This window comes from Chiloscyllium punctatum, chromosome 35, assembly GCF_047496795.1.
Source record: "Chiloscyllium punctatum isolate Juve2018m chromosome 35, sChiPun1.3, whole genome shotgun sequence".
In the NCBI taxonomy this organism is placed as follows: Eukaryota; Metazoa; Chordata; class Chondrichthyes; order Orectolobiformes; family Hemiscylliidae; genus Chiloscyllium; species Chiloscyllium punctatum.
In genome coordinates this window covers 23713244-23734099 of record NC_092773.1, presented here as the reverse complement: position 1 = coordinate 23734099, position 20856 = coordinate 23713244, and the positions used below count along the sequence as shown (strand labels likewise).

Here is a 20856-nt window from a genome sequence, read left to right as displayed (position 1 = left end):
AAGAGATTTACAAGGATGTTGGCATGACCCAAAGGGTCTGAGTTATCGGGAGAGGTCGGACAAGCGGAGGAGACTGAGGAGTTCATCATAAAAGCGTATAAGATCGTGAAAGGCATGGATAGGGTGAACGCACTCCGTCTTTTCCCCAGGGCTGGGGAATCGAGGACTAGAGGTTAGAGGGGAAAGAATAAAAGGGAATCTGAGGGACAACTTTTTGACACAGAGGGTGGCACGCATAGGGCATGAGCTGCCAGAGGAAGTGGCCGAGGCGGGTACATTAGCACCATTTAAAAGGACAAATACATGGATAGCAAAGGCTTTAAAGGGTATGGGGCCAAGTGCAGGGAAACGGTGGGGGGTTAGCGGCCATTTTGTTCATTCGCATGGGTGGCCATTTTGTTCAGCTAGGCCAGAAGGGGCCTGTCCTTGGGTCATGTGGCGGGGGGGGAAGGGGTGTGGTTTTGGGGGCGGTGGGGGGGGGAAGATCGGGTAAGCCTCCTTACCGTGGTGCGGGCCCGCTCCCGTCTGGGCTCTCCCTGCAGCTCGTCGCTGGCAGACCTCAGGTAGAGATTGGGCGTGTTGAGCCAACGCGTCTTCTCGCGGTGCTGCCTCCTCTGGGCATGGGGCGGCGCCGACGCCGGGCAGTAGGCCTCCTCGTCGAAGACGAACGCCGTCACGGTGGCCGGGATCTGCACCTCGCTCTTGTGCCGGGCCCGCTCCCGGAGCACCGGGTGCCGGTAGGCGTAGCCCGTCCGGTAGCCCTGTCCGGGAAAGGGGCGACAGGGCTCACTGCCAACTCTCCCGGGGCGCCAACTCCACCCTTCCCAGCATCCTCTGCTTCACCTGCTCCACGCTGTCTCCAGAGCGCCCTCTCCCACTCCCAACTCTCCCAGGACGCCACTTTCCCCCTTCCCAGCATCCTCTCCTTCACCTGCCCCACTCCGTCTCCAGAGCACCCCCTCCTAATCCCAACTCTCCTGGGGCGCCAACTCCACCCTTCCCAACATCCTCTCCTTCACCTGCCCCACCCCTTCTCCAGAGCGCCCTCTCCCACTCCCAACTCTCCTGGGGCGCCAACTCCACCCTTCCCAGCATCCTCTCCTTCACCTGCTCCACGCTGTCTCCAGAGCGCCCTCTCCCACTCCCAACTCTCCCAGGACGCCACTTTCCCTTGTCCCAGCATCCTCTCCTTCACCTGCCCCACCCCTTCTCCAGAGCGCCCTCTCCCACTCCCAACTCTCCCAGGACGCCACTTTCCCCCTTTCCAGCATCCTCTCCTTCACCTGCCCCACCCCGTCTCCAGAGCGCCCTCTCCCACCCCCAACTCTCCTGGGGCGCCAACTCCCCCCTTCCCAGCATCCTCTCCTTCACTGCCCCATTGTGTCTCCAGAGCGTCTCCTCTAGCTCCCAACTCTCCTTGGGTGCCAATTTCAATCCCTGTTCCACCCCTTCCCAGCATTCTCTGCTTCACCTGACTCCCACCCTGTCTCCAGAGCACCCTCTCCCACTCCCAAACCAGGATCGCTCTTGCCAACCTCCTCTGGATGCCCTAGCCTGGAAAGTTCTCCCTGAGGCATGAGGTTCGAAACCGCTCGGAATGTTGCAGTGGTGGGGGGGGGGGGGGGGGGGGGGGGGGGTTTCATCCCGAGCCTCCGCGGTCTGCATCCCCTAACATTCCGGCACTCTGGAGATGACATCCTGGTGCCAACTGAGCGGTGTCTTAACCCAAAGAGAACCCTGAACCAGGACCCCCCCCCCCCCCCCCCACCTCACCATCCCCCGTACCCAGAGTCCCTTCGGCATCTCAGATCTCTGAAGGTCCTCCCAGAGAGCAGTGCCTGCCTCTCACCTCCCTCCCACCGGGCATCCCCTCCATTTCAGACCAGTCAATGCCAACCGCTACGCCAATTTGGACCAGCCAGTGCCAACAACTCGCCAATTGGGACCAGCCAGTGCCAACATCTCACCAATTGGGACCAGCCAGTGCCAACAACTCGCCAATTGGGACCAGTCAGTGCCAACATCTCACCAATTGGGACCAGCCAGTGCCAACATCTCACCAATTGGGACCAGCCAGTGCCAACAACTCGCCAATTGGGACCAGTCAGTGCCAACATCTCACCAATTGGGACCAGCCAGTGCCAACAACCCACCAATTGGGACCAGCCAGTGCCAGCATCGTGCCAATTGGGACTAGTCAGTGCTAACCACCCCGCCATCCCAATACCGAGTGCACAGCCGGTGCCCATTACCCCGACCGCCTGCCAACCTGCACTCCCAGCACCACGCAAATCGCCGCTCCCCTGCTGAGTTACGTGGGAGTCTTGCCACCCAGTCCTGACGCCACCCTGGCATCACGCCCCACACCACACGTCCCGGCCGGACCCGCTCACCAGGTTGTCCAACGTCCGCATCAGGGCCTCGAACTCGTTGTGCCCGAGCCGGCTCCTCTGCGGGGGGCCAAAGGTGGTGCCCGCCCACGCCAGCGCACCCGCCTCCAGGGGCCGGTATCGCTCCCGGTCCAGGAGGGTCACATTCTCCACTCCCCCGGCGCTGGACAGGCACGTAACCTGCAAAGCAGAGAGCTGGGCTGAGCTGGGGTGCCACTGGAGTTAGTTGGCATTGTGCCAACACAGGTAAGGGGCATCGTTAGAGCTGAGGGCACTGACTCAATGATTGGCAGTGGGGGAAGTGAACTGGGGAGGAAGGGAAGGAAAAACTAACCCCAGGAAAACCCCACTGCTAATAACCGGGGAGAGCCCAGAGAGTCTCCTTGACAATCCAATTGTGCCACCATCTTGAATTCTCCAGTTGGAGCTGTCTCTCTCTCTCTCTCTCGGTTTTGTGGGGTATTTCTCCCTCTCCCGGTTTTGGGAAGTTCCTCTCTCTCCCTTCTGGTTTTGGGGGTCTTGCTCACACTCTCTCGATATTGGGGCCTCTCTCTCTCTTGGTTTTGGGGGGTCTCTCTCTCTCTCTCTCTCTCTCTGTTTTTGGGGTTTCTCTTTCTCATGCCTTTGGGAGTGATCTCTCCTTCTCAGTTTTCTGCGCTTTTGGGGTTTCTCTCTCTCTCTCTCTCTCTCTCTTGATTTTAGGGGGTCTCTCTCTCTCTCTCTCTCCCTCTCCTCTCGGTTTTACGGGTCTCTCCCTCTTGGTTCTGGGGGGGTCTCTCTCTCTCCCTCTCGGTTTTGTGGGTGCGCTCTCTCTCTCTCTCGGTTTTGTGGGTGTGCTCTCTCTCTCTCTCTCGGTTTGTGGGTGCGCTCTCTCTCTCTCGCTCCCTCTCGGTTTTGTGGGTGCGCTCTCTCTCTCTCGGTTTTGTGGGTGCGCTCTCTCTCTCTCTCTCTCTCGGTTTGTGGGTGCGCTCTCTCTCTCTCGGTTTTGTGGGTGCGCTCTCTCTCTCTCTCTCTCTCGGTTTTGTGGGTGCGCTCTCTCTCTCTCGGTTTTGTGGGTGCGCTCTCTCTCTCTCTCTCTCTCGGTTTGTGGGTGCGCTCTCTCTCTCTTTCTCTCTCGGTTTTGTGGGTGCGCTCTCTCTCTCTCGGTTTTGTGGGTGCGCTCTCTCTCTCTCTCTCTCTCGGTTTGTGGGTGCGCTCTCTCTCTCTCGGTTTTGTGGGTGCGCTCTCTCTCTCTCTCGGTTTTGTGGGTGCGCTCTCTCTCTCTCGGTTTTGTGGGTGCGCTCTCTCTCTCTCTCTCTCTCGGTTTGTGGGTGCGCTCTCTCTCTCTTTCTCTCTCGGTTTGTGGGTGCGCGCTCTCGCTCTCTCTCTTGGTTTTGTGGGTGTTCTCTCTCTCTCTCCCTCTCGGTTTTGTGGGTGCGCTCTCTCTCTCCTCTCTCTCTCGGTTTTTGTGGGTGTTCTCTCTCTCTCTCTCTCGGTTTTGTGGGTGCGCTCGCTCTCATCTCCCTCTCGGTTTTGTGGGTGCGCTCTCTCTCTCTCGCTCCCTCTCGGTTTTGTGGGTGCGCTCTCTCTCTCGGTTTTGTGGGTGCGCTCTCTCTCTCTCTCTCTCTCTCTCTCGGTTTTGTGGGTGCCTCGCTCGCTCTCTCTCCTCTCGGTTTTGTGGGTGTGCTCTCTCTCTCTCTCTCCCTCTCGGTTTTGTGGGTGTGCTCTCTCTCTCTCTCTCCCTCTCGGTTTTGTGGGTGTTCTCTCTCTCTCTCTCTCGGTTTTGTGGGTGAGCTCTCTCTCTCTCGCTCCCTCTCGGTTTTGTGGGTGCGCTCTCTCTCTCTCTCTCTCGGTTTTGTGGGTGCGCTCTCTCTCTCTCTCTCTCTCTCGGTTTTGTGGGGTGCGCTCTCTCTCTCTCTCCCTCTCGGTTTTGTGGGTGCGCTCTCTCTCTCTCTCTCTCTCGGTTTTGTGGTGTGCGCCCTCTCTCTCTCTCCCTCTCGGTTTTGTGGGTGTGCTCTCTCTCTCTCTCTCTCTCTCGGTTTTGTGGGTGTTCTCTCTCTCTCTCTCTCGGTTTTGTGGGTGCGCTCTCTCTCTCTCTCTCTCTCTCGGTTTTGTGGGTGCGCTCTCTCTCTCGGTTTTGTGGTGCGCTCTCTCTCTCTCTCTCTTGTTTTTGTGGGTGCGCTCTCTCTCTCTCTCTCTCTCGGTTTTGTGGGTGCGCCCTCTCTCTCTCTCCCCTCTCGGTTTGTGGGTGTGCTCTCTCTCTCTCTCTCTCTCTCGGTTTTGTGGGTGTTCTCTCTCTCTCTCTCGGTTTTGTGGGTGCGCTCTCTCTCTCTCTCTCTCTCTCGGTTTTGTGGGTGCGCTCTCTCTCTCGGTTTTGTGGGTGCGCTCTCTCTCTCTCTCTCTTGTTTTGTGGGTGCGCTCGCTCTCTCTCCCTCTCAGTTTGTGGATGCGCTCTCTCTCTCGCTCCCTCTCAGTTTAGTGGGTGAGCTCTCTCTCTCTCTCTCGGTTTTGTGGGTGCGCTCTCTCTCTCTCGCTCCCTCTCGGTTTTGTGGGTGCGCTCTCTCTCTCGGTTTTGTGGGTGCGCTCTCTCTCTCTCTCTCTCTCGTTTTGTGGGTGAGCTCTCTCTCTCTCGCTCCCTCTCAGTTTAGTGGGTGCACGTGCTCTCTCTGTTTTTGTGGGTGCGCTCTCTCTCTCTCTCGGTTTTGTGGGTGCGCTCGCTCTCTCTCCCTCTCGTTTGTGGGTGCGCTCGCTCTCTCTCCCTCTCGTTTGTGGATGCGCTCTCTCTCTCTCCCTCTCGGTTTTGTGGGTGTGCGCTCTCTCTCTCTCTCTCTCTCTCTCGGTTTGTGGGTGCGCTCTCTCTCTCGGTTTTGTGGGTGCGCTCGCTCTCTCTCCCTCTCGGTTTTGTGGGTGCGCTCTCTCTCTCTCTCTCTCTCTCTCGGTTTTGTGGGTGCGCCCTCCTCTCTCTCTCCCTCTCGGTTTTGTGGGTGCGCTCTCTCTCTCTCTCTCTCTCTCGGTTTTGTGGGTGCGCTCTCTCTCTCTCTCTCTCCCTCTCGGTTTTGTGGGTGCGCTCTCTCTCTCTCTCTCTCTCTCTCGGTTTGTGGGTGCGCCCTCTCTCTCTCTCTCTCCCTCTCGGTTTTGTGGTGCGCTCTCTCTCTCTCTCTCTCCCTCTCGGTTTTGTGGGTGCGCTCTCTCTCTCTCTCTCGCTCCCTCTCGTTTTGTGGGTGCGCGCTCTCTCTCGGTTTTGTGGGTGTGCTCTCTCTCTCGGTTTTGTGGGTGTGCTCTCTCTCTCGGTTTTGTGGGTGCGCTCTCTCTCTCTCTCTCTCTCTTGGTTTTGTGGGTGCGCTCGCTCTCTCTTCTCTCTCTCTTGTTTTGTGGGTGCGCTCGCTCTCTCTCCCTCTCAGTTTTGTGGATGCGCTCTCTCTCTCGCTCCCTCTCAGTTTAGTGGGTGCACGTGCTCTCTCTGTTTTGTGGGTGTGCGCTCTCTCTCTCTCTCGGTTTGTGGGTGCGCTCTCTCTCTCTCTCTCTCTCTCTCGGTTTTGTGGGTGCGCTCTCTCTCTCTCTCTCTCTCGGTTTTGTGGTGTGCGCTCTTCTCTACTCTGCTCTCTCTCTCTCGGTTTTGTGGGTGAGCCTCTCTCTCTCCTCTCCCTCTCGTTTTGTGGGTGCGCTCTCTCTCTCTCTCTCTCTCGGTTTTGTGGTGCGCTCTCTCTATCTCTCTCCCTCTCGGTTTTGTGGGTGCGCTCTCTCCTCCTCGGTTTTGGAGGTCTTACTCTCTGTCTCTCTCGGTATTGAGGGGTCCTCTCTCTCTCTCGTTTTGGGGGTGGTCTCTCTCTCCCTCTTGGTTTTAGGGGTTTCATGTTCTCTCCTCGGTTTTTGGGGTTTGGGGTTTTCTCTCTCTCTTCGTTCTGGGGCGTGGGGCGGGGTCTCTCTCTCCCTCTCGGTTTTGGGGGTCTCTCTCTCTCTATCTCTCAGTTTTGTGGGTGCTCTCTTTCTGTCTCCCTCTCGGTTTGGGGGGGGCGGGGTCTCTCTCTCTCTCGGCTTTGAGGAGGGGTGGGGCATCCCGTCAAACCCACCTCCGCCTTCCTAAGGACAGCCAGGTGCCACAAAACAGCTGTCCCTCCCACCACCCTGAGATTAAGGAGGACCCCAAATAGAACGATAGAGGGGTCTCTCCTCCATCCCCCGGGGTGGGGGGTGGGGGTGGGGGTGGGGGTGGGGGGGGTGGGACGGAGTGGTGGGGCCATTTGGAGTCAGGGGGAAACGTGGGGCCGTTTGGAGCAAAGCCTTACCTGAATCTCGCAGGCCGACTGGAGGTGGTAAATCTTGTAGAAGGCTTCCTCTACCGTCTCCCCCAGGGCTATCACACCATGATTCCTCAAAAGCAGAACCTTCAAAGCAAGGCGGGAGGTGGGGGTGATTTGAAATGATGCGACTTAGGCCGCAGGCTCAGGTATCCCGCGGTAGGCCGCAAGCCTCTTCGCTCCCCCCCCACGCCCCCTCCCGCTCCCCTCCCCCAGAGGGCGCTGTACCTTTGCGGTGGGGCCTAGGCATTTCTGCAGCTGGATCTTGTCTGCCTCTTCGTCCAGGGCTCCGCTGTACTCGTAGTGAGCGACGTCTCCGACCAGCAAGGCCTCATGGGAGATGGGCAGGAGGCCGCACTTCATGGCGGAGACCTGCGGAGAAGCCGGGGAAGGAGTCGTCGTGGGTGGGCGCGCTCGAAGACTGGGATTGCCCGGGGGAAGCCCAGAGGCAGATCCGATCTTCCACACGGTCGTTAGCCCCCAAGCCCCGCGAGAGGACGCACGCCGAGTGGTTGGAAGGCAGCGGGGGGGTGGGGGGTGGGGGGTGCCCGGGGAGAGACGGTGGGGGGAGCGAAAGAGTTGGACTTGATTTACCTACGCCAAGGAACTGTAACCCCTGCCTACTCCGGGCCCACAATCCCTCCCCTTCCTTTCCCGGCCGGCGCCAAAACGTCTTTTCGAACGCACCGGCCGACGGAAGCGTGCCTCGTGAAACGCAATCGAGTTTTTTTCTGAAGAAGTCATGAAGAGGATTGACGAGGGCAGAGCGGTGGACGTGATCTACCCCCTGGCTCAGGTAGGCCTGAAAGCCTGTCCTGGCTCAGGTAGGCCCAAAAGCCTGTCTTGGCTCTCGTACAGAGGGATACATGGACTATAGTAGGCGTGCGGCAAGTTTGTCATGGTTAGCAAGGTTAGATCGCATGGAATACAGGGAGAACGAGCCATTTGGTTACAGAGCTAGCTGGAAGGTAGGAGACAGAGGGTGGTGGTGGAGGGTTGCTTTTCAGACTGGAGGCCTGTGACCAGTGGAGTGTCACAAGGATCGGTGCTGGGCCCTCTACTTTTTGTCATTTATATGAACGATTTGGATGTGAACATAGGAGGTATTGTCAGTCAGTTTGCAAATGACACCAAAATAGGAGGTGTAGTGGACAGCGAAGAAGGTTACCTCAGATTACAACGGGGATCTTGATCAGCTGGGCCTCTCTTGGGGAGAAAGTGAGGACTGCAGATGCTGGAGATCATTCCTGAAGAAGGGCTCATGCCCGAAACGTCGATTCTCCTGCTCCTTGGATGCTGCTTGACCTGCTGCGCTTTTCCAGCAACACATTTTCAACTCTGGGCCTGTCTTGGCTCAGGTAGGTCTGAATTGGTCAGATAGGCCTGAAAGCCTGAATTGGCTCAGATAGGCCCGAAAGCCTGAATTGGCTCAGATAGGCCCGAAAGCCTGTGTTGACTCAGGTAGGCCTGAATTGGTCAGGTAGGCCTGAAAGCCTGTGTTGGCTCAGGCAGGCCCGAAAGCCTGAATTGGTCAGGTGGGCCCGAAAGCCTGAATTGGCTCAGGCAGGCCCGAAAGCCTGAATTGGTCAGGTGGGCCCGAAAGCCTGTATTGGCTCAGGCAGGCCCGAAAGCCTGTGTTTGAGTTGAATTTGGATAAATCTGAGGTGCTGCACTTTGGAAAGGCAGATCAGGGCAGGACTTAACGGTAAGGTCCTGGGGAGTGTTGCTGAACAAAGAGACCTTGGAGTGGAGAGTCATAGTTCCATAAAAGTATAGCTGCAGGTAGATAGGATAGTGAAGAAGCCGTTCCTTTATTGGTCAGAGTATTGAGTACAGGAGTTGGGAGGTCATGTTGTGGCTAAACAGGACATTGGTTCGGCTGCTTTTCGGATACTGCATGCAATTCTGGTTTCCCTGCTACAGGAAAGGGTTCAGAAAAGATTGACAAGGGGTGGGAGGGCTTGAGCTACGGGGAGAGGCTGAACAGGCCAGGGCTGTTTTCCCCTGGACCGTCAGAGGCTGAGGGGGCAGGTGAACCTGATAAATTCGTGATGTGAGTGGGGGATAAATGGGTAAGATCTTTCCCCTCCTAGGCTGAGGGGAGTCCAGAATTGGAGGGGCATTGGTTGAGGGTGGGAGGGGAAAGAGAGCGAAAGGAGGTCTGGAAGCCTGTCTTGGCTCAGGTAGGCCTGAAGCCTGACTTGGTTCAAGTAGGCCCAAAGGTCTGTCCTGGCTCAGCTGGGCCTGAAACCCTGTCCTGCCTCAGGTAGGCCTGAAAGCCTATCTTGGCTCTCGCACAGAGATATAGAACATAGAACATAGAACATTACAGCGCAGTACAGGCCCTTCAGCCCTCGAAGTTGCGCCGATCAAAGCCCACCTAACCTACACTAACCCACTATCCTCCATATACCTATCCAATGCCTGCTTAAATACCCATAAAGAGGGAGAGTCCACCACTGCTACTGGCAGGGCATTCCATGAACTTACGACTCGCTGAGTGAAGAACCTACCCCTAACATCAGTCCTATATCTACCCCCCCTTAATTTAAAGCTATGCCCCCTTGTAATAGCTGACTCCATACGTGGAAAAAGGTTCTCACTGTCAACCCTATCTAACCCCCTAATCATCTTGTACACCTCTATCAAGTCACCCCTAAACCTTCTTTTCTCCAATGAAAACAACCCCAAGTGCCTCAGCCTTTCCTCATAGGATCTTCCTACCATACCAGGCAACATCCTGGTAAACTTCCTCTGCACCCGTTCCAGTGCCTCCACATCCTTCCTATAGTATGGCGACCAAAACTGCACACAATATTCCAGATGCGGCCGCACCAGAGTCTTATACAACTGCAGCATAACCTCAGGACTCCGGAACTCAATTCCTCTACCAATAAAAGCCAGTACGCCATATGCCTTCTTCACTGCACTATTTACCTGGGTGGCAACTTTCAGAGATCTGTGTACATGGACACCAAGATCCCTCTGCTCTTCCACACTACCAAGTAGTCTACCATTAGCCCAGTACCCCATCTTTTTGTTACTCTTACCAAAGTGAATCACCTCACACTTAGCTACATTGAACTCCATTTGCCACCTTTCTGCCCAGCTCTGCAGCTTCTCTATATCCCGCTGTAACCTGACACATCCATCCTCACTGTCAACAACTCCTCCGACTTTCGTATCATCCGCAAACTTGCTCACCCAACCTTCTAGCCCCTCCTCCAGGTCATTTATAAAAATGACAAACAGCAATGGTCCCAAAACAGATCCTTGCGGAACACCGCTAGTGACGGCACTCCAAGATGAACCTTTGCCATCAACTACTACCCTCTGTCTTCTTCCAGCCAGCCAATTCCTAATCCAAACCTCCAACTCACCCTCTATGCCATATCTCTGTATTTTCTGCAGTAGCCTACCATGGGGGACCTTATCAAACGCCTTACTAAAATCCATATATACCACATCTACCGCTTTCCCCTCATCTACCTCCTTAGTCACCTTCTCAAAGAATTCAATAAGGTTTGTGAGGCACGACCTGCCCTTCACAAATCCATGCTGACTATCCTTGATCACATCATTCTTATCCAGATGTTCATAAATCCTATCCCTTACAATTCTCTCTAAGACTTTGCCCACAACAGAAGTGAGACTCACTGGCCTATAGTTACTAGGATTATCCCTACTCCCCTTCTTGAACAAGGGAACCACGTTTGCTAGCCTCCAGTCCTCTGGCACTACTCCTGTCGACAAAGAGGACACAAAAATCAAGGCCAATGGCTCTGCAATCTCCTCCCTTGCTTCCCAGAGAATCCTAGGATAAATGCCATCAGGCCCAGGGGACTTATCTATTTTCACCCTTGCCAGAATTTCCAACACCTCTTCTCTACATATCTCAAAGCCATCCATTCTACTTATTCGTGCCCCAGTATTCATATCGACAACAATGTCCTGTTCCTGAGTGAATACTGACGAAAAGTATTCATTCAGTGCCTCCCCAATCTCTTCAGCCTCCACACGCAACTTCCCATTACTATCCTTGATTGGACCTATTCCTACCCTAGTCATTCTTTTATTCCGAACATACCTATAGAAAGCCTTAGGGTTTTCCCTAATCCTACCAACTAAGGACCTTTCATGTCCCCTCCTTGCTGCTCTTAGCTCTCTCTTCAGGTCCTTCCGGGCTACCTTATAACTCTCAATCGCCCCTATTGAACCTTCACGCCTCATCTTTACAAAGGCCGCCCTCTTCCATTTAACAAGGGATTCCAACTCCTTATTAAACCACGGCTCCCTCACACAACCCTTTCCTCCCTGCCTGATAGGTACGTACTTATCAAGGACACTCAATAGTTGCTCCTTGAACAAGTTCCACATATCAATTACGCTCTTGCCTTGGAATCTACTTTTCCAATCCACACATCCTAAGTCATGCCTCAACGCATCATACTTTCCCTGCCCCCAGCTATAACTCTTGCCCTGTAGTACACACTTATCCCTCTCCTCACGAGAGTAAAAATCACCGAATTGTGGTCACTGTCCCCAAAGTGCTCACCTACCTCTAGTTCTAATACCTGGCCTGGTTCGTTACCCAGAACCAAATCCAGTATGGCCTCACCTCTTGTTGGCTTATCTACATATTGTGTCAGGAAACTCTCCTGCACACATTGCACAAACACTGACCCATCTAACGAACTTGAGCTATAGCTTTCCCAATCAATATCAGGAAAGTTAAAGTCTGGGGTTAAATGCTGGGGTGATGATGGCATTGGCAAGGCATGGGGGTGGGGGCACATTTTGGGAGGGGATAGAGGCCAAGTGCCGACGAGTGGGACTGGATGGGTTTAGGGGATCGGTCTGGATTGCGCAGGTTGGCCTGAAAGCCTGTCTTGGTTCAGGTTGGCCCAAAGCCTGACTTGGTTCAAGTAGGCACGAAAGCCTGCCCTGGCTCAGGTAGTCCCGAAAGCCTGCCCTGGCTCAGGTAGTCCCGAAAGCCTGCCCTGGCTCAGGTAGGCCCGAAAGCCTGTCCTGGCTCAGGTAGGCCCAAAAGCCTGTCCTGGCTCAGGTAGGCCCGAAAGCCTGTCCTGGCTCAGGTAGGCCCGAAAGCCTGTCCTGGCTCAGGTAGGCCCGAAAGCCTGTTCTGTCTCAGGTAGGCCCGAAAGCCTATCTTGGCACAGGTAGACCCGAAAGCCTGTCCTGGCTCAGGTAGGCCTGAAAGCCTGTCCTGGCTCAGGTAGGCCCGAAAGCCTGTCCTGGCTCAGGTAGGCCCGAAAGCCTGTCCTGGCTCAGGTAGGCCCGAAAGCCTGTCCTGTCTCAGGTAGGCCCGAAAGCCTGTCCTGTCTCAGGTAGGCCCGAAAGCCTGTTCTGTCTCAGGTAGGCCCGAAAGCCTGTTCTGTCTCAGGTAGGCCCGAAAGCCTATCTTGGCACAGGTAGACCTGAAAGCCTGTCCTGGCTCAAGTAGGCCTGAAAGCCTGTCCTGGCTCAGGTAGGCCTGAAAGCCTGTCTTGGCTCTCATACAGAGGGATGCTAGGGCGATGACGGCGTTGGCAAGGCATGGGGGCGGGGACATGATTCGGGAAGGAATAGAGGCCGAGTGCTGACAAGTGGGACTGGATGAGTTTCGGGGATTGGGCCGGGTTGGATCGAAGGGGCTGCTTTCGTGGCATCTGAGGCATTTTCTTTTCTCTTGTTCCAAGAGCGCGATGGGAAGGGGCCCGTTCCCGACAACGCCGGCCATAAATATTAACAAGGAGGAGGAGGAGGAGGCGGGGACGTACCCAGAGCTCCTGGGATACAAGGCGAGCGGGACTTCTCCGGGAGAACGGGCAAGTGGGGGCCAGGCGCAGTTTCATGGTGGGGATGGGGGGGGGGGGGGGGCTCGAGGGAGGCTAACCGTGAGGGGAGAGGGGATTGGAGGACAGGAGCGATCCCAGCGCGCCCCCTTTCCTGAGTTACTCACCGCCGCTGTGGCTGGAGTGTGTAAGTGGATGGCACAGCAGACATCAGGCCTTGCGGCGTAGACGGCCGCGTGCAACCCGAAACCCGCGCTGTCGACCGAGAGGCCGCTGCTGCCCGGGCTCACCACGCCTCCCACGATGTTCACCTTGACCTGCCGGAAGGGAAGGAGACCAGGACTGTCAGGCACGCTCGGAATGGGAGTGGGGAGGAGAAGAAGAAGGGTCAAGGGGCCTGACTTGGGAGCGACAGGCCGTTGGGCTGCCTGTCTCAGAGTGAACCCACTGGCTCAGGGAGACCCAGAAGCCTCTCTTGGTCCAATTCGGCCTGAAAGCCTGAATTGGTCAGGTAGGACTGAATTGGCCAGGTACGCCCAAAAGCCTGATTTCGTCCAAGTAGGCCTGAGGTCCTGACTTGGTCCGAGTAGGCCCGAAAGCCATCTTGGCTCAGGTAAACCCGAAATCCTTCCTTGGTCAGGTAGGCCTAAAAACCTGCCTTGGCTCAGACAGGTCCAAAAGCCTGAATTGGTCAGGTAGACCCAGATGCCTGTGTTGGCTCAGGTAGACCCAAACGCCAGAACTGGTCAGGTAGGCCTGAAAGCCTCAATTGGTCGGCTTGACCCAAAAGCTTGAATCGGTCGATGTAGGCCTGAAACCCTAATTTGCCCAACTAGGCCCAAAAGCCTGAATTGGTCAGGTAGACTCGAAACCCTATCTTCATCCAGCTAGGCTCATAAGCCTGTCTTGGCACAGGTAGGACAGAAAGCTTGAATTGGTCCATGTAGGCCTGAAAGCCTATCTTCATCCAACAAGCCCGAAAGCCTGAATTGGTCAGGTAGGCCCGAAAGCCTGTCTTGGCTCAAATAGAAGGATGTGTGGCCCAAAAGTAGCTTCACTGACAGCCTGTCCAACATGGATGTACCAACTCCCACGCTCGGCGCTTTGACCCGATGTGTGCCAAATGCCTTCATCATGCCCCCCACCCACCCGTCTACCCTGTTGAGGAAGTATATACCCGAACCTGTGACCATCTTGGTCTGTCTGCACGGCCTCAGGGCCCTACCATTGACATTTGCCTTCCCACAATGCAACACATCACGCTTGTCCGAATTAAACCCTGTTTGCCCAGCCTTGGGTGACTGAGACTCCCCACACCATCCCCCCCCATCCTGGACTCACCAGCACCGATGCGGAGGCCTCTCCGTACGAAATCCCTTTGGGAATGATGAGGAAGTGGCCCTGCTCTTTGCTGACGCGGAGCTGAGGATGATGGGAAGGGAGAGTCAGTCCTGAGGGGAGCGTTCGGTGCCCAGATAGTCCCCCCCCCACTCTCACCTGTAACCCTCCGTCACCACCTCCGCCCCTTCCGAGAGAACCACTCCGCACCAAGACGTGGAGATAAGGGAGCTATAATTCCCGAAGGCTGTGGAAGTCTGTCTGGATGGTGATACAGAATTGGCTGGCCCAGAGAAGGCACAGGGTGGCGGTCGATGGGAAGTATTCAGCCTGGAGCTCGGTGAGCAGTGGTATTCCGCAGGGATTCGGCTCCGGGCCCTCTGCTCCTTGCGATATCTTCGCCACGGTTTCGGACGGGGAAGCGGAAGTTTGCCGACGACGCGAAAGTTGGCGGCTAGTGTGGAGGGCTGTTGGAGGTTGCCGCGGGTCGTCGGCAGGACGCAGAACTGGGCCGAGAGGTGGCCGACGGGAGTTCAACCCGGGAAAGTGGGAAGCCATTCCCTTCGGCAGGTCAAATTGGAACGTGGAATCCAGGGTTCAAGGCAGGATTCTTGGGCAGTCTGGAGGAACAGAGGGATCTTGGGGTCCGTAGATCCCTCACAGTTACCACCCAAGTTGATAGGGTTGTTCAGAAGGTGTACGGTGTGTTGGCTTTCATTAGCAGGGGGATTGAGTTTAAGGTTATGCTGCAGCTCGATAGAGCTCCTGGTTACACCACACTCGGGATATTGTGTTCAGTTCGGGTCACCTCATTCCAGGGAGGATGTGGAAGCTTTAGAGAGGGTCTGGAGGAGATTTCCCAGGATGCTGCCGGGACTGGAGGGCAGGTCGTATGAAGGAAGGTTGAGGGAGCTAGGACTTTTCTCATTGGAGTGAAGGGGGATGAGAGGTGTACAAGATGGTGAGAGGCACAGATAGAGTGGGTAGCCAGAGACATTTCTCCAATGGCTATCACGGTGGGGGGCATAGTTTGAAGGTGATTGGAGGAAGGTTTCGGGGGAGAGGTCAGAGGTCGGTTCTTTACACAGAGAATGGTGGGAACGCACTGCCAGTGGGGGGAGTAGAGTCAGAGACATTAGGGACAGTTAAGCGACTCTTGGATAGGCCCGTGGATGATAGAACAATGAAGGGTGTGCAGGTTAGTCTGATCTTAGAGGAGGATAAAAGCTTGGCACAACATTGAGGGCCAAAGGGCCTGTAGTGTGCTCTTCGGTACACAGGGAGAGGTTAAGATTGTATTGGCGAGGGGAAAGGGTTGGACTGGGCTGAATGGTCCTCCTTTTGCTCCCCCTCCGTCTCCAGTATCCGTCTCTAACCCCCTCCCACCTTCCTCACAAGCATTCTCTCACCATTTGTGGGCACCAGATGCCAACTTGGTGAGTGGGCAGGTGACCAGCTGGAGGGGCAATGGTAGGGGAAGGTTGGGGTGGGGAAGCCCAGCATTAAGGCATTAACCTTCCACAGCAGGCACTGCCCTTTTGCCGGCGCCAACTCTGAGCCCGCCCCACACCCCCTCAACACTGCCCGGCGCCCGTGGGCACTCACCGTGACGTAGGTCTTGGCCAACGGGGCCCAGCCGAAGATGTCCAGCAGGCGGTAGACGCTGGCGACCTTGCACCTCATGAGCGACTCCCCCCTTGTGAGGCCCGGGCACTCGGCCGCGTGGAGGTCATTGATTGGCACCACCGTCGCTGGCCCTGGCGTCCGGGGAGGGAGGGATACAAGGAAAGAGGTGGAGGGTCACCCAGCTGATGGGCACCACCAAACCCCAGCCACCTCCCTCAACCCTCAGACGGGCACAACCCACCCCCTCCCACCCACTGTCAAAAAAAAAGAATTCTCCACACTTGGCACCCGAATGCCAACCTCCCATCCCCCGAGCGAAGGGGGCAGTGGACCCGGGCTTTGCGCGCGGGCAAGAGAGCAGTGGAGGGGGGCAGGTGGGAGGGAAGGAGGCCATTAACGGGTTTTCAAGCAGCAAGATGGCGGATGAGCACTGCATTCTGGGAGCGGCAGGAGCCCTGTGCGCCTCAAGGCGTGGCGGGGAAACGAGGGAGTAGGCGGACAGTTTTCCGGGAAGGATGTTCGGAAAAATGGAAAGCGATCAGGGGAAAGAAAAATTCACAAGTCTGTTGCCAGGAACTCAGATGTTAGCGGGAAAAGTCGGAGGGGGGAAGTGGAGGGATAAGATGGACGGAAGGTCAGAGTTTTGTAGGCCTTTAGCTAGGCCCAACTTGGAAGCCAGGAGCTCCTACCAGGGTAAGGCATAACAGTGCGCCAGAGAGAGGGAGAGGGCAAAGCGAGACTTACCAGGATGTTGGGGGAGGTAGGAACATCTGGAGAGTTTCAGTTCTCAATGAGAGATTTGGGGGAGATTTCCTCAGACCAGTGGAGATTTGAGAGATATGTGATCAAGATGAACGAGCGGGGCGGTAAATGGGACGGGATCTTCAGCCCACTGGCGGAGGGGGATCGATGCCCAGGGAAAGGCGGGCGTGAGGTAAAATGATTCGCGCCTCCCTCAGCCCCCAGTGGAGGGGGATTTGGAACTCGCTGCCCGTGGGCAGGGGGGGCGACCGTTGTGGTGTCAGGGGAAGAGGAGGATTCTGGGAAGGGGGCGCTCAATGATGCCAAGGCTGGAATGGGAACGGTGGGCGGTGCTTGGCACAGGTTAGATGGGCCAAAGGGGGTTGGCATTTGAGGCGGGGGGGGGGCAACCCGGGTGAGGGAGTCGCGGAGGGCGCGCGGCCTGGGTGAGCTCACCGGGCGGTGAGGTGGGCAGCGCCAGGGGGCTGCCACCACCGCTGCTGATGAAGTCCACGATGTGGCGCAGCGCCCGCAGGTTGCCAGAGTCCTCCCCCTTCCGCAGCTGCTCCTGGATCAGGCTCTCCAGCTCCTCCCGGAAGCCCTGGCAAGAGGGGGGGGGCACCGTTAGACCGAGCCCACCTTGCCCGCTCCCTCCCCAAGCTCCCCTCCCCCACCCCCCCCCTCCCCAACACATGCACCCAGCTCGTTGCCCCGCCAGTGGGCGCCAACGCCCTCAAAACCATCAACCCGCTTTCCTCGTAAAACCGCCAAACTAATCCGAACACCCAGGATTGGCGCTGACGTGGGGGGTGGGGGGGGGATATTCCCATCCCCGTGTCGGACTGGGAACACATGACGGAGTCTGATGGGAAACGGGAAGTACCATCCCATGCATTCCCATCACTCACCCACTCTCCTGCCCGAGGGGAGGGCGTGATGACCAGGTATACCCACTCCGTGACCAATGAAGTGCCCTCAGCCGTGGCTGCATTGCAAGGGACGTTGGTGAGTCCGCACTCGGAGTAATGCCTTCCGCTTTACGGTCGGAATTATCTAGGATGGGGGGGCGTTCCCAGGGTCTGAGTTATTGGCAGAGGTCAAACATTTCCCTTCAGAGCGTAGGAGTGGTGGGGGAGTCTGATAGAAGTGTACGAGACCATGAGAGACAACGGATAGGGTGGGCTCATGGCGCCAAGATTCGATGCCAATCTCGGGCGACTGTCTGTCTGAGTGGAGTTTGCACATTAACCCCCCTGTGTGGGTTTCCTCCGGGTGCTCCGGTTTCCTCCCACAATCCAAAACATGTGCAGGTTAGGGTGGATTGGCCGTGCTAAATTACCCATAGTGCTCAGGGATGTGCAGGTTAGTGTGGATTGGCTGTGCTAAATTACCCATAGTGCTCAGGGATGTGTAGGTTAGGGTGGATTGGCCGTGCTAAATTACCCATAGTGCTCAGGGATGTGCAGGTTAGGGTGGATTGGCTATGCTAAATTACCCATAGTGCTCAGGGATGTGCAGGTTAGGGTGGATTGGCCGTGCTAAATTACCCATAGTGCTCAGGGATGTGCAGGTTAGGGTGGATTGGTCGTACTAAATTACCCATAGTGCCCAGGGATGTGCAGGTTAGGGTGGATTGGCCATGCTAAGTTGCCCATAATGTTCAGGGATGTGCAGGTTAGGGTGGATTGGCCATGCTAAATTACCCATAGTGCTCAGGGATGTGTAGGTTAGGGTGGATTGGCCATGCTCAATTACCCATAGTGCTCAGGGATGTGTAGGTTAGGGTGGATTGGCCATGCTCAATTACCCATAGTGCTCAGGGATGTGTAGGTTAGGGTGGATTGGCCATGCTAAATTACCCATAGTGCTCAGGGATGTGCAGGTTAGGGTGGATTGGCCATGCTAAATTACCCATAGTGCTCAGGGATGTGCAGGTTAGGGTGGATTGGCCATGCTAAATTACCCATCGTGCTCAGGGATGTGCAGGTTAAGTGCTTTAGTCAAGGGGAAATGTCGAGTAATAGGGTAGGGGGGAATGGGACTGGGTGGGTTACTTCTCAGAGGGCCGGTGTGGACTTGTTGGGCCGAAGGGCCTGTTACCACACTGCAGGGATTCTGTGAATGCACTCAGTCTATTTATGTCCTGAGGGTTGGGGAAATCGAGGGTGAGAGGGGTGAAAGAGTAAAAGGGAACCGGAGAGACAATGGTTTTTGTTTAAATGCCCCAGGGGTGGAATGAGCTGCCAGCGGTTGAGGTGGGCACATGATAAGCGTTTCAGGCAACTGCTTGGTGAGGAAAGGATGGACGGGCAGGGAAATAGACTCCTTGCGGGCCAGTTGGGGCCGAAGGGCCTGTCTCTGTGCTGCAGGAGACAGTGCACCTCAACTGTGATGTCAACATGGGGACCCTACGCCCCCCCCCCCCCCCCACTTCCAAATGGCCCATTCCCAGTTGCCCAGGCAAACCCTGAAGGTCAGCAAGCACTTTTGGATCAGGGTGTCAATTCTGACCTGAACGGGGGAGGGGGGGGGGGAAAACGGTGGTGTCTTCTTTTCGGGAAAGGCGTCCAGGAAGGGAATACCGACCCCGCGTGCAATGGGTGTCGGGGGGAGGGGGGGTGGATGCGGGGGGAGAAGACCACTCACCGGGCTCCGAAGGATGACGGTCACCCGCTTCTTCTGCTCCATCAGGTTCACGTCTTGCCTCAGCGCGGGCCCCGCCTCCCGGAGCCGGAGGTACTCAGGGTCGCCCTCCGCTGCCGGCTCGAGGTAGCACGCCTTCCGAGCGCAGTCGGGCGGGGGGGAGGACGCCGACGGCGCCCCCTCCTGAGCCACCTCCGCGCTCATGGCTCGGTCCGCTGCTCCTGACGGGAAAGGAAAAGGGAGGGGGTCGGATTCCGGAAGCGGCTCAGACAGAATCCCGAAGACCTCCCGCCTCTAATGCGTACTCTCTAGGCCTTTGGTTTGGGGGGGGCGGGGGGAGGTGGGGGAGGGGGGAGAAAGAGGGTAGATAAAAAATACAGACCAGTTCGGGGTGTGGAGGAGCTCCCCTTTTCCGTTGGGAGATTCCGACTGGCATGAGATTGGACCGGGAATTGAGTTACAAAGGAACGCTGGGATTACCTCCACCACCAGAAGACTCTAACCCCACGGGCATTGGGGAGGGGGGCGGGGGCGGGGGCGGGGGTGGGGGAGGGAGCGAGCGCAGATAGAGTGGGTTGGAGGGGAGGGGGATTTCGAGGCATTTTCAAGGGAATAGAGATTTTTCCACAGATGGAATATTTTCTGAAGACGTCTGACCAGGTTCGGGTAGGCCCTAAAGCCTCCTTCTACTGGAGGGGAGGGGAGGGGAGGGGAGGGGAGGGAGGGGGGCGCGAGGTGTTAGTATCACCGTGCGGCCGCGCACGCCAAACCGAGCCTGATTGGGTTGGCGTTCTTAGTCGCAGCCCTCACCCCACTCTTCCCCCACACCCCACCACCCACCTCCCTCCCTTCGTTCCAAACATGGCCCAGTTTGGCGTGTTCCGGGGAAGATTGAACGCCAATTTATCCGACAGGAGAGGGGCTGGTGGGGGGGTGGGGGGCGGTGGTGAGGTGAATTGTCGGAGGTGACGCGCTGGGGGAGGGGGCGCACAGGGCGAGGGAACGCTCGGCACCGAGGGATGGAGGGTGTGCGTGGGTCCCCTGAAGGTAGCGGAGACAGGAGGAGCAGAGGTGGGATTCTGAGGCATTGTGGGATACGTGCCTTCATTAGCTGAGGCGCGGCGCTCGGGATCAAGGGAGGCTTTTCGGTCATGTTGGGCTGGGCTGAGAGGTCTTGCCAGAGTTTCCTGTGTGGAAATTGGTGGCGCAGGGTGGGGGCGGTCTACATGTCACCTTTACAATCCCACTCCGCGCCACCCCTCTCCCCCCCCCCCCCCCCCCACCGAGCTGGCGTGAAAAAAGGGGCAACAGAGACGCAGAGGGAGAACACCAGGCCTGAGGTGGCAGGATGCCAGTGACTGGGCCCAGAAGGCGTGACCGGGGCCCCCACACGGTCCCTCGCCTGTCCGGAAATCTCAGTGCCGTGGTGACATTTTTCTGCGTGTGCCCCCCCCCCCCGGTTCTGAACAGTTGCTGTGCTTGACTCTTCTGTCACCACCTGCTCTGTTAGCCATTTTGGGATCTGTTATGGCTGTTGAGATTGGGGGGTGGGGGGGGGGGGGGGGCGGGTGGGACACAGGTTACCGAGGAGACACTGGGGGTCAAGGGGGAGCTGGTTGCCACAGAGATACTGGTTGTCAAAGAGACACTGGTTGTCACGGGCAATCGGTTGCTGGGGGAGGGCACTAGTTACCAAGGCGACACTGGATGCCAAGAGCAGTCGGTTGCTGGGGGAGTCCACTGGTTACCAAGTCGAGGCTGGTTGCCAAGGGCAATCGGTTGCTTGGGGAGGGCACTCGTTACCAAGGCGACAGTGGTTGCCAAGAGCAATCGGTTGCTGGGGGAGTCCACTGGTTACCAAGTCGAGGCTGGTTGCCAAGGGCAATCGGTTGCTTGGGGAGGGCACTAGTTACCAAGGCGACAGTGGTTGCCGACGGCAATCGGTTGCTGGGGAAGAAGGCAGTGGTTACCAAGGAGACACTGGTTGCCAAGAGCAATCGGTTGCTGGGTGGGGTGGGGAGGGGAGGGGAGGGGAGGGGGGGGGCGGGG

The 20856-nt window shown here is 56.9% G+C and overlaps 1 protein-coding gene across 3 annotated transcripts in view; it reads right to left on the bottom strand.

The window, feature by feature from the left end:
• LOC140459795 (beta-adducin-like) overlaps positions 1-19049 on the bottom strand; it is a 32827-nt gene extending 13778 nt beyond the window's left edge. For all 3 annotated transcript variants that reach the window (XM_072554315.1, XM_072554316.1, XM_072554317.1), the window contains exons 1-9: positions 18811-19049; positions 16621-16765; positions 15403-15554; positions 13801-13881; positions 12627-12776; positions 6896-7039; positions 6656-6754; positions 2394-2570; positions 504-761 (exon numbers count right to left, since the gene is read on the bottom strand). In XM_072554315.1, coding sequence (XP_072410416.1) covers positions 504-761; positions 2394-2570; positions 6656-6754; positions 6896-7039; positions 12627-12776; positions 13801-13881; positions 15403-15554; positions 16621-16765; positions 18811-19011 — 1407 coding nt within the window. In that variant the 5' untranslated portion in view covers positions 19012-19049. The remainder of the gene's footprint in view (positions 1-503; positions 762-2393; positions 2571-6655; positions 6755-6895; positions 7040-12626; positions 12777-13800; positions 13882-15402; positions 15555-16620; positions 16766-18810) is intronic.
• Between the last annotated feature and the right edge of the window lie 1807 nt (positions 19050-20856).